The sequence below is a fragment of the Budorcas taxicolor genome, chromosome 4, assembly GCF_023091745.1.
Source record: "Budorcas taxicolor isolate Tak-1 chromosome 4, Takin1.1, whole genome shotgun sequence".
Taxonomy (NCBI): Eukaryota; Metazoa; Chordata; class Mammalia; order Artiodactyla; family Bovidae; genus Budorcas; species Budorcas taxicolor.
The window spans coordinates 89342625-89354978 of NC_068913.1; the positions used below are offsets into that span (position 1 = coordinate 89342625).

At 37.2% G+C, this 12354-nt stretch overlaps 1 protein-coding gene across 1 annotated transcript in view; it reads right to left on the reverse strand.

The window, feature by feature from the left end:
- SLC13A1 (solute carrier family 13 member 1) overlaps positions 1-12354 on the reverse strand; it is a 74746-nt gene that overhangs the window by 47797 nt on the left and 14595 nt on the right. The window contains exons 2-6 of the mRNA XM_052638872.1: positions 6500-6628; positions 4332-4468; positions 1836-2023; positions 1193-1250; positions 1066-1114 (exon numbers count right to left, since the gene is read on the reverse strand). Of these exons, the coding sequence (XP_052494832.1) occupies positions 1066-1114; positions 1193-1250; positions 1836-2023; positions 4332-4468; positions 6500-6628 (561 nt within the window). The remainder of the gene's footprint in view (positions 1-1065; positions 1115-1192; positions 1251-1835; positions 2024-4331; positions 4469-6499; positions 6629-12354) is intronic.

Below are 12354 nucleotides of genomic sequence, written 5' to 3' on the forward strand. Positions count from 1 at the left end.
ATTTTAAGCATCACACCAGAAAACTAGGTTTCTAAAGATGACCACAAGAGAGTTACCAAGTGAGTGCAAGTATACCCAACAGTTTTTAAAGGTCATTTCTGATGCATTTTTCTGTAATACACCTGGCAGACTGCTGATTTTCTATGTCCTAAAAGAATTATTTCCCTCCCTGAAGATGATAATATTTTCAGAAATATGTATTCAATTCTCATCTTAAATACCCTTAAGTACACTGTAGCTAGTGGTTTAAAACTTATCACTACATTAGTTTTCTCTTTACATAAAAATCACTCTTTCCTTAAAGATTTCTGTAAATAACAAGACGGTTTTCTTTTTCCTATTCAGTTGCACGCTGATGCATTATAGCCTGAGGAAGGAACATATGCCCCACTCTCATATTTCTAATGCCGTAGTTACCGTAGGACTATTTCTGTGCAGGTTTACTTTTCAGTGGTCTTGAGATATATTTCTCCCAATAAAACCTAGTATAGTATTTTTATATTGATTTATTCTGGGAAAATGAATTCTATGGGATAGTTTACAAAAGTCTTCTTCCTTCTTTTAATAGCCAGAATGGCTACAACAGTCCCTCTATCTTCATTTGAAGGTAGCAGCTTATGAATTCTACTAGAATTTATTGGCAAGGAGGATATTAAAGATAACTGGGTTGTAATTATATGAATAGGAGTTGCTGTAAGTTCATAACCTGGAAGTAATAGAATGTGCTTAATAAAAAGGCAGCAAGATTTTGATAAGAAAATGAAACAATATTCTGAGGCTAGCACTCTATTTCTTTAAATTACATATGCAAACTGCCATCACTATGGTATCTGTTAAAAGGAGAAAATGATGTTGATTTCAGAGCCTAAAACTTTTTCTATGAGGATTTTTATTTCAGTCCATCCATGAAGGCTTATCAAAGCATCACACCATGCTTTGACGTAGGCAAGTAAAGTAATTCATAGACAAGGAAGCAAGTAACAGATTTTAAAATGCATACATATCTAACTGCAGATCTAATATAATTTCAGTATAATTATTTAGAAGGAATCAAATTTAATGTACCTTTTCCAGCTCCATCTTGCTTGAAATTTTCCCTGCATCATTACTGTATCTGAAAAATAAATTGACCCAGTTGATAATTTCATTAAAATATAATTCTGAAAATCCTGATCAAAATAATATTCTTTACCCTGGAACTGGTTTTGTTTTCTCTTTTCTCTCATTTGCTTCTTGTCCATTAATACTTTCTGCAAAACATTAAATAGAAAAAAAAAATTAAAATGAAGGGTTATCAGTGTGTGTGTGTGAAGGTGGAAGCATTATGAGAGGCTGAAAATAAACAAATTCGCTTTGTACTGACATAACCTTCATCATAATAAAGTGTTTTACAAACATCAATATCCTCCCAACATTTTTCTCACTGCATCAAAGCAGTTTATCAGAACCAGATATAACCAAGGTAGAATGTGATGCTGTGCCAAATAGAATACAGGAATTAAAGGTTCACAAACTATGCAGAAAAGTCATTTCAGGGTAAAAGAGTAACCTGAGTCTACTGATAAAGACATAAAAGGGAGTTTTATCAGATTGGTTGAAGCATAAAAAAGGCATTCTTTTTCTTCCCCTTTTGTCAGAGAATGTAAATTCAACCATTAATTGAAGGTAAAATATTTGGGTAATATAATTTCCTGGTATAAATACTGGGAAATAGAGGCAGAATAAGGATGAATTCATATCATGCCTGTATGGATAATTAATTCAAAATATAATCCTTGAGTTTATCCCATTGCCCAAATAGCTAGATCCCACTGTGGCCAAAGCAAATGTGATACCATCTATTTCCAGTGCCTGGTTGGTAGATCCACTGAAATAAGTCATCTGAGTGGCCTCCACCTCTGCCTCTGCGCTGATGACCTGCTGGGCCACAGCCTCCACGATGGGCATCACCATGGCAGCTGTAGAGGTGTTGCTAAGCCACATTGACAGGAAGGCGGTACTGCTCATGAACCCCAAGGACAGCCTGAAACAAGAGGGCCTTCAGTATGAATTGTGCTGTCTAGCTTCACCAGCTCTGTAGTACTTACCTGTAAAGGATGTTATTTGTGAGTTGAGAATTCATTTTTACAAAACATAAAGACAGTTAAGGTTTCACTCAGGTAAAGAACTCTGAGAATAGGATAGACAGGTAGAAATCCAAATGGCACATGTAAGACAGAACTTATTACAAGGTTTGTCTCCCTGGAAACTGTAAGAGTCTTCTCTTCAAAACCAGAAAAAATGATAAAATTTATAATCAAACTGCAAGTTGGTAGATGGTATAACAGCTTATAATATTACATCAAAATTCAAATGCCCTTTAAAGATGGCCCATCTTCAAATACTAGTAAAATAAGGTGCAATTGGCATTCGCATTTAGGATCCCTTATTCTTTCTTTTATATTTGGGTCTTATCTCTGTTTATTTGTATATGTGCCAAGGAAGAACAAGGGCAAGGAGGGAGGTTAATATTTATAAACCTGCTTTTTACTTGTTTACTACTCTGGTTCAGTATATGGTGGGTGGAGGAAATGGTTAAAATCACTAGCTAAAATGAGGTTTCAGAATTTTCTGTAGATTCAATTATTCATGCTCTCCTGAATCTGACATTCCTGCCTGTTGTCAAGGGCTGGATGTATTACATTGTCTCCTCGTACAAATAGAGTAATCCTTCTCCCTTAAAAAATAACATACCTAAAATTATAGGATTTTAAACCATGTCTATAAGCTTTCAGAATCACAACTGGGGGGGGAAACTTGATCTCTTTTGAGTAGGAGGTCCAAGAATATCATTCAGATGCATGTCTTTCCATATAGAACCATTTATGAAATTCTCTTTCTTTTGAAATAGATCTATAAGAAAAATTCCACATCCTACATTCCAACTACAGATAAGGTGAATATTTTCTATTTGAAAAATGAAACAAAACTTTTAAGCAAACTGTTTAAACAATAAACTATTTTTAATTAAAAAATAGAAACAGTTTCAACTTAAGGCATTGGCAAAACAATCTCTCAGTACAAAAAGATTGGGAACTGGTAAAACTTTTGTGTGGTGAAAATACCTTAACTTGAAAAATCACTTAGTGGTATAAAGGACAGGACCCTGTCCCACTGTGCAGTGCATGACTCCACCCCCTGGGGCCAGTGAGCAGATGGTCAAAGGAAAGAGACGCATTTCTATAGCACTTCAAGAGGCATGGAACACCATTTCATTTTAAGAGTGAAACGTCCTTGATACATACATGTTCTAAAATTTTTAAGTTACAGATGTTTGTACAAAATAGGCTTCATCTGAGATATTGAATGCTTTTTCTGTCTACAAAAAAGTGCTCCATAAATGATAAACACAGACATTGTTATACTCTGACACGAATTATGCAGCACAATTCAATAAATTTTCTTATGTTTAAAGAAAGATGAGATGGGAAGAATCACCTAAGGTTTTAAAGCATAATGCCGTTATGTAAATGATTATGACACTGGAGGTTTTTTGTTTTGTTTTGTTTTGTTTAGTTACCATCTATGGGAGAAGGAAATGGCAACCCACTCCAGTGTTCTTGCCTGGAGAATCCCAGGGACAGGGGAGCCTGGTGGGCTGCCGTCTATGGGGTCACACAGAGTCGGACACAACTGAAGTGACTTGGCAGCAGCAGCAGCATGTTCTTAACAAGAGCTAGAATTAAAACCAAATGGCCAATTAATTTAATGGATTCTGATGAGCAAAATCCTTTTATTTTGGTGGGCAAAATTTATTTTAGTGGGCACATTCTATAGATGAAACTTCTTAATTGATTGTTTTACTCTGGAACAATTCATTTAAAAAGAGAAATGTTCACCTCGGAATTTTTCTGCACATATTTGTATTTTGTCAGTAAATGTCTTTGTCTTTGGTTCTTAACATCCTTCCTGATGATCTTGAACAAGTCTTGAATGTGTAATCAGCCCAATAAACAAGATAGTACTGAAATCTACTCTAAAGTCTATCAATCTTGTTTGTTGAGGTACAGGCTTCTCTCAGCTTTGACTCCTACAGAGCATAAAAGGTGAAAGAGTTGTGTGCACTTATTCCAATCTCCCTGTAATTAGACTTGCAGTGAAATTAAAGTTTTTTTCACCTCCAACTCAAGTACCCTTTATATCACTTTCATTTTTGCAGAGGAAAAAAAAAATCATGAATTACACTGCCATACAAATGATTGCCTGGATGTGCATTACTTATCTGGTTATTTGCTCTATACAAAAATGGTCTGTATGGAATGTAAACTTGGAGCAGTAAACACAGTACTTACCATGCTGGGTTCACACCCACCATCATCACCATTCTCAGAGCAATCCTTTTGTGCAGATTCCACTTTTCTATGGATGTTGCTAAACAGATGACTCCAATGAGCAGTAGGTGAAAATCTTTGAAATAAGCAGATGCCACCTGAAATTGCAATTAAACCCATGAGTATTTATGCTGACGAGGGAAAACAACATTGCACCAGAAAGGCATTATTTTGCTGCTCCTAACTTTGACCTTCAACTACATAATCTTTCTATTTTGTTGAACGGAATGCAGATGTATTTGAATACAAATGTAAATCAGTTCCACATCCTTATCCAGAAAAAGTAGTATTAAGAAAAAATATACACAGAGAGAGGGTACCCATATACTGAGTTTTTAAAGACCTGAGTAATATCAGGCAAGTACCTTCTATTGCTTAATTTCTCCATCTGTAAACTGGGGCTAATTAGTTTGCAACCCTACAGCAGACTGGCCATGGCTATGATGAGGAAAAGTCTCAAGTCAAGCTCTGGCTCAGCAACATCTTCATTATCACCATTATGCCCAGACTGCAGTCATTCTTTTGTATTTTGAATGGCGATTAGTAGAGCATACAGACACTTGGGCAACCATCTGCAGCAAGATTTACAAAATAATTCTCTGAAAGGTACATTAATATTTTTCTTTTTTAAAAACAGTTTCTGTGGTCAAATAAGTTTAGAAGACAAAATTTCTTAAGATTCTAAAATTTTATTTCTTGTAGGCCTTCTCCAAACCTTTAAACCCGTGTAAACTCTCACTCTCAAAGAGGGGCATACCCTATGCTACATAGTGTTCAAACTTATCTAATCATAGAAACCTTATTTTAAAGTACCTCATGGTGATATTCAAGAGTCCTGACTTTACAAAATACTTGGCTTAAATTGAATCACAAGGCTGTGTTGAAATCCTCTCCTATGGCATAGGGCGGGGGGCGGGGGTGGGGGGCGGGTGGTGAGGTGGGGAGAAACTGTATTGTGGGTTATATTTCAACTACAAAAGAAAAAAAGACCTGTGTCATGGGTTAGCTTTTTGAAGAAGTCTCCACCCACAATATTGGACAGATGAACATGATAGCAGTACTGTACCCAAGCAAAAGACAGAAATCCAGGTGATAAATTACATGCCTGGCATTTTGAATATGCCATCTTTCCTGAGAATGTTTCACCTGTGGTCTAGGCAGTTGTGTGCTGAGTGGCTGAGAGTTGCATGGAGACATTCTGGCTTCAATGCATTTCATGCTTTTAATGGGAAACTGAATCCGTTTTCTTCAGATGGGTACCCTTAGATTGTATAAAGGTAAGAAACACCTCTCAGCATGAATAAACTCCTCTCAGTAAGAACAAAAAGGAAATACACATGAAAGTTAATTTGGGTTTATCTTCTGAAATGGCAGGTTTCTAGAAAAGAAAACAGGGAAGCTTTTTCTTTATTAAAAAAAAAAAAATTGCTTTTCCAACATTGTAGACTGAATTTTGTTGACTAGAAAAAGCTGATGCAGGATGTGAAAGAACTGGCCCTTTTGCTAGGAGGGAGGCACCAGGCATAGATGACAGCCTGGAAAGATCAGACATGCGTTTCTTTTACTGACACTCACAGCTCAAGTAACCACAGCCTGTGTTTCGCTTTTGTCCACCTGAAGGTGGACACACATGCAGAATTCTAGAGGCAAGGCATGGCTGGAAGTCTGGAGGACTTATGTGGAAGCCTTACCAACAGGCTTTTGTTTTTGTTGTTCAGTCACTAAGTTGTGTCATTAATTCATGCCTGACTCTTTGCAACCCCATGGACTGCAGCACGCCAGGCTTCCCTGTCCATCACTATCTCCTTGAGCTTGCTCAAACTCATGTCCATTGAGTCGATGATGCCATCCAACCATCTCATTCTCTGTCGCCCTCTTCTCTTCCTGCCCTCATTCTTTCCCAACATCAAGGTCTTTTCGAATGAGTCAGTTCTTCTCATCAGGTGGCCAAAGTATTGGAGCTTCTACTTCAGCTTCAGTCCTTCTAATGAATATTCAGGTTGATTTCCTTTAGGACTGAGTGGTTTGATCTCCAGGATTACTGCTCCTTTTAAATACAACTTTCTCACTGAAAGTATCAGCACAAAATAGGGAATCTAATTAAGTCAAACATTCGCAGGAAAACTTACTTCTTTGGAAGGCATGATCCCAAACATGGGCAACATTAAGCCAGGCAGCAACGCTGTTATCGACAAAGGCAAAGCTTCTGTCAGCCAGAATATGGCGACGACAAAGAGGGTGTAGGCACATTCCGCTTCCTGGACAGAGCAAAGGCAAGATGTCAGGTGAAATAACAAGGCTGAGAAATCATTGTTCAAATCGCAGTCACACTTGCTGAATAGAGAAAGTAAGAAGAAACTCTGCAGGCCTCTGCTCTTTAGAATAGGGCCGCAAATGGTTATTTCTGAGGGTCTCTAAGAGTCAAAATTTAATACACATAAAAAACCAATGACATGAAAACATCCTCATTTCTTATATTTTCTTCACATTTCCTTCAAACTAGGTAAGAGCATGTAGTCAATTTTCTATGCTCATGTCAGCATTTATGGGTGTTTGCCTTTACTTTCCTGTGGCTTGTAAAATTCACACCGTTCCTTTTAACTACGTTTCCTGGTTTCAGGTTGGGTGGGACCCATGCACACCAGCTTTCCTCTCTCTCTACTGAAAGGGGAAGTCAACCCAGAAGAAAAAGTTAGGTATACTTTTTTTGCAGAGAAAGGACACTGCCTAGTTATGTGCATGGTTAAGACTGAATTTGCTCCTAAGTGATGCAGACCTGGAGGTGAAGAGCCTTCTGTTTGGCTTTTTCAGAAAGACAGTCGAGCTTCTATGGAGACACAGGGAACTAAACAGGATAGAGGCTCTTAATGTAGTTTTTTGCTTTGCCAGGTATAAATCTGTGGGTTTCTGGCTTAGCGCATTTTTAAGGAATGGTTGAAATTTATCCTTATATTGGGCCTCCTTGACTGCTCAGATGGTAAAGACGCTGCCTGCAATGCAAGAGACCTGGGTTCAATCCCTGGGTCAGGAAGATCCCTTGAGAAGGGCATGGCTACCCACTTCAGTAATCTTGACTGGAGAATTGCATGGATAGAGGAGACTGGCATGCTACAGTCCATGGATCACAAAGAGTTGGACATGACTGAGTGACTAGTACTTTTACTTTGGCTTACATAAATAATTTTTATATGATATCACTATGTACTAAATGATCAATAAAGGGCAGCATATCTTACATGGCTTGGTTTTGCTCTCACACTGCTTAATCTCTATAAATTCTGAGCTGCATTTGAAAAATTAACAAATTTATAAAACTCAAAATTTACGAATTTAAAAAACTCAAACTGCTGTCTGAGTTTAATGAGGTCTTTTATTTAAGGTTTTCCCAAAGCAGTAGCATTTCTAGTTTTGTTGCCCTCTGATTCACCTACCTCACGGTGAGTCCTCTGGGCCTGGTCTTTAACTCACCCAACATTCCTGCACCTTCAGGGAGTTTCTAAGAAATTCTTAATAAGACATGACTGTGTCATATCTTTATTGTGCTGTCTTTTTCAAGGAGAAAGAATAAAGGTGTTTTGATGTTGACAATTTTATACAAAGTCTGCCTCTACAATCTTGACAACAAATAAAACAGTGGAACAAAGCTGAGCCTTGACTAAACCTTTCTGACTTGCTCTGGAGAGAATCTGTGAATATGTGCTTAACTTAAAATGCCCATGTTGGAGGAAGACCAGGTCTGCTTTTTCTCTTGGTTAGAACACATGTGTGTGCGCTCCGTCTCTCAGCCGTATCTCTGACTCTGTGACCTCATGGACTATAACCTGCCAGGCTCCTCCTCTATGGAAATTTCCAGGCGAGAATACTGGAATGGCTTACCATTTCCTACTCCAGGGGACCTTCCCAGTCCATGGATTGTACCCGCATCTCTTGCATCTCCTGCATTGGCAGACAGATTCTTTACCACTGTGCCACCTGGGAAGCCTGTTAAAACCCAGGTATAACCCCCAAACTCTTCACTGTGACTCTATGTTTTCTATCATACTTACAAGGACCTAGATTTCAAAGATAAAATGGACCTTTTTACTATCTTGCCTTTTAATCACAGCCAACCAGTCTCTTGGGCTTCCCTAGTGGCTCAGATGGGAAAGAATCCTCCTGCAATGCAGGAGAGCCAGGTTTGATCCCTAAGTCATGAAGATCCCCTGGAGAAGGAAATGGCTACCCATTCCAGTATTCTTGCCTGGAGAATTCCACGGACAAAGGAGCCTGGTGGGCTACAGTCCATGGAGTCGCAAAAGAGTTGGACACAACTGAACTAACATTTTCACTTTCAGTCTCTTGATCTTATCTGTCCCACTGTCATTTTACCGCTTGACTCTGCCCTTCAGCCTCCACTCCAATTCCTCCACTGTAGGCAAAGCTGTTCCAAAACCAGTTGATTTTCCAAAAATTTAATTCATTTTTGTCATTCCTCTGCATAAGGCTGGATTGGGACTAGCTACCCTGACAACTGTCTGGAGAACCCTTCTCCAAGGAACTGCTAAAACATCAGAAAAATAAAAAGAATATGATGCTAGCAAATTCTTTTTACCACACAAAATCCCTGCCATAGTGTTGAAATTTCATTTCCACATGGGTCTACTTCAGCTAGACATTGATAGTCTGCTCAGATGGGGCAAATTTGGGGGCAAAATTTCAAGTGTTAAATCATTAGCTTGTCAAGACAACTTTCATATTTTAACTGGCCCATACATAATTTAAAATGGTCATGTCAGTAATTTTTGAATTGTTTATTGAAAAGAATCCAAAATTTGCATTGAAGGCCACCTTCACTCTAACTATAATATGACTCACTCCAGTACTTCCTAAAATATTTCTGAAGAGTCTTATGTACATTCCTTCTTCATATATGAATTCTGATCCCTGCTCCTCATACACTGCTTTTCTAAACTCTAATCCTTAACAGGTAGTCATCCCAGTGAGCCTCCAATACTCTTAAGTGATAGCTTCTACCTGCCTGTGACCATATTCTGGAATGGACACTTTAAACCTAGTTTGATTATGTAGACTAAACAGTTGAAAACTGATGGCCACATCTAAGAAGAAAATACAACTTACAATGGTGTGTGTGGGGGAGGGGGCGGGCAGCGTGTGTACATTTGAGTCCAGATTTGCAAACTAGCAGGTTTCATATTAGAAATAAAACCCAAATTTCTGGCTCCTCTTGAAAAACTGAGGAATTTGGTAACACTGGATCATATTCTTCCACGTCAACAATTCTCCAGACTTGAGGACGCCAATAATCCCCCGTTAAGACTGCCTTGTGCTTCTCAGTTTTTCCTGGTGCCTCTGCACCATCTCATAAATTCTCTTACCTGTTTGGCCTTAGATGTCATTTGAGTAAAATCTCTGGTAATAAAAATCCTGCCTACCTGCTCTTCCTTGCAAATCTTACTTTAACCTTTCAGAACCAACCCTTGGATTGCTTATTTGGGTTTCTATCCATGCTTTCATGATTTTATTACATGTAGACATTATTGCATTAATAAACAACATATGGTTTTGAGATTAAATAAGATTTTTGGTGTGTATGACTTGAGATGCTGGTTCAATCCCTGGGTTGGGATGATCCACTGAAGGAGGACATGGCAACCCACTCCGGTATTCTTGCCTGGAAAATACCATGTGTTGGGCTGCAGAGTCAGACATGACTGACGTGATCTAGCATACACACATATTTAAAAGCATTTTATTGGAATATTGTGTGAGTTTCTACTGTATAGCAAAGTGAATCAGCTGCACATATACATATATCCCCTCTTTTTTGAATTTCCTTTCCATTAGGTCACCACAGAGAATTGAATAAACTTCCCTGTGGTACACAGTAGGTTATAATTAGTTACCTGTTTTATACATGTCATCAGTAGTGTTACATGTCAATCCCAATCTCTCAGTTCATCCAACCTCCCTGCTTGGTAGCCATACATTTGTTCTCTACAACTGCACCTATTCTTCCTTTGTAGATCAGATTATCTATATCAGCTTTTTATATTGCACATATATGTGTTAATATTTGATATTTATTTTTCTCCTTCTGGCTTATTTCACTCTGTGTGATTGTTCAACTTCCTTTTTCACTCAATGTTTTATTGACTTCAATGTGTTCATGTTGATACATATAGACTTATTGTTAATATTTTTTAATGGATATAGCATTTCTTTTCATAAATATCTTACAGTTCATTTATCCATTTTTTCTGTTGACGGCGGTTTAGGGCTCTTTCCCTCAATTTTTCATTATTATAATGCTACAAACATCTTTATACCTAGATCCATGTGAATATAAGAAAGAGATTTTCTAAGCTATTATATGAAAGTAATTATCAAAATTTCTGAGTGGAAAAGATGCATTGGAACCTTACTGGTATTGCCCAACTGCTAGGCAAGAAGGTTGCATCAGTTTATATAGTATTAGCACCAACAATGTGAGAAAGTTCCATTTCACTAGTCATGGTATATTGGAGTGATTTATTTATTTGAAATCTGATAGTATGGAAAGTTCTTCTTAATTTAATTTGCATTTGCTTTATACCATTGAAGTATTTTTTCATGGTTGTTGAACATAATTGTTCCTCTCCTGAAAATTACCTTGTTTATAGTGTTTCCTCGTGTTTCTGTTGTTTCTTTTTATTGTGAATTTGTGAGGTTATTTTTAGATTGTTAATATTTCTTTATATATATATATTTATAAATATTATTCTTAGCCTCTGACTTATCTATGAAATTTGATTTATTGCATTTCTGGGTGATAAGATTTTAATTTTGATTCAGTTATTTTAAAGTCCTTTCTGTTATGTTTTGTGTTTTTACTATCCCATATGAGAAATTCTTTCTATACATATTGTATTCCCATATTTTTTTCTAAAATTAAAAAAAATTTTTATTCAAATGTGGACCTAAATTGATTTGTATAGGAGTCTGATGCCTTTTTTCTAAATGGATAATCAAAATGTCCTGATTTCTTTTTAATTAGATGGTCCATCTTTGCCCACTAACTCATGCTACTACATATTTCCTGTGGCAAATTTCTACAAATGCAGACACATGCATTTATGAACTCTATATCTCAATCACTTACACCTCCACCACCTTTCAAAGGGTGGTGAACTACAGAATTATTAAACTCTTTTAACTACTACAGCTTTTCAATCAGTTTTACAATTGGTAACTCAAGTCCCATATTTTATATTTTTTCAAAGTTGTCTTGATAGTTTTAGGCTTCTACTTTTGAATTTTATATTTTTATTCAAATTACATGAAATTTATAAAATAAGAAATGGCCTTAAAATATTCTCATCTATGAACTGTTCTTTCATTTAGGTATTCATTAAACTATTTTTATAATATTTTATAGTCTTCTCCATAAGGGTCTTGTATTCTCCAAGCCAGGCTTCAACAATATGTGTACTGTGAACTTCCAGATATTCAAGCTGGTTTTAGGAAAGGCAGAGGAAGGAACCAGAGATCAAATTGCCAACATCCGTTGGATCATCAAAAAAGCAAGAGAGTTCCAGAAAAACATCTATTTCTGCTTTATTGACTATGTCAAAGCCTTTGACTCTGTGAATCACAACAAACTGTGGAAAATTCTGAAAGAGATGGGAATACCAGACCACCTGACCTGCCTCTTAGAAATCTGTATGTCCAGTTAGAACTGGACATGGAACAACAGACTGGTTCCAAATAGGAAAAAGAGTACATCAAGGCTGTATATTGTCACCCTGCTTATATAACTTCTATGCAGAGTACACCATGAGAAACGCTGGGCTGAACGAAGCACAAGCTGGAATCAAGATTGCCGGGAGAAATATCAATAACCTCAGATATGCAGATGACACCACTCTTATGTCAGAAAGTGAAGAAGAACTAAAGAACCTCTTGATGAAAGTGAAAGAAGAGAGTGAAAAAGTTGGCTTAAAGCTCA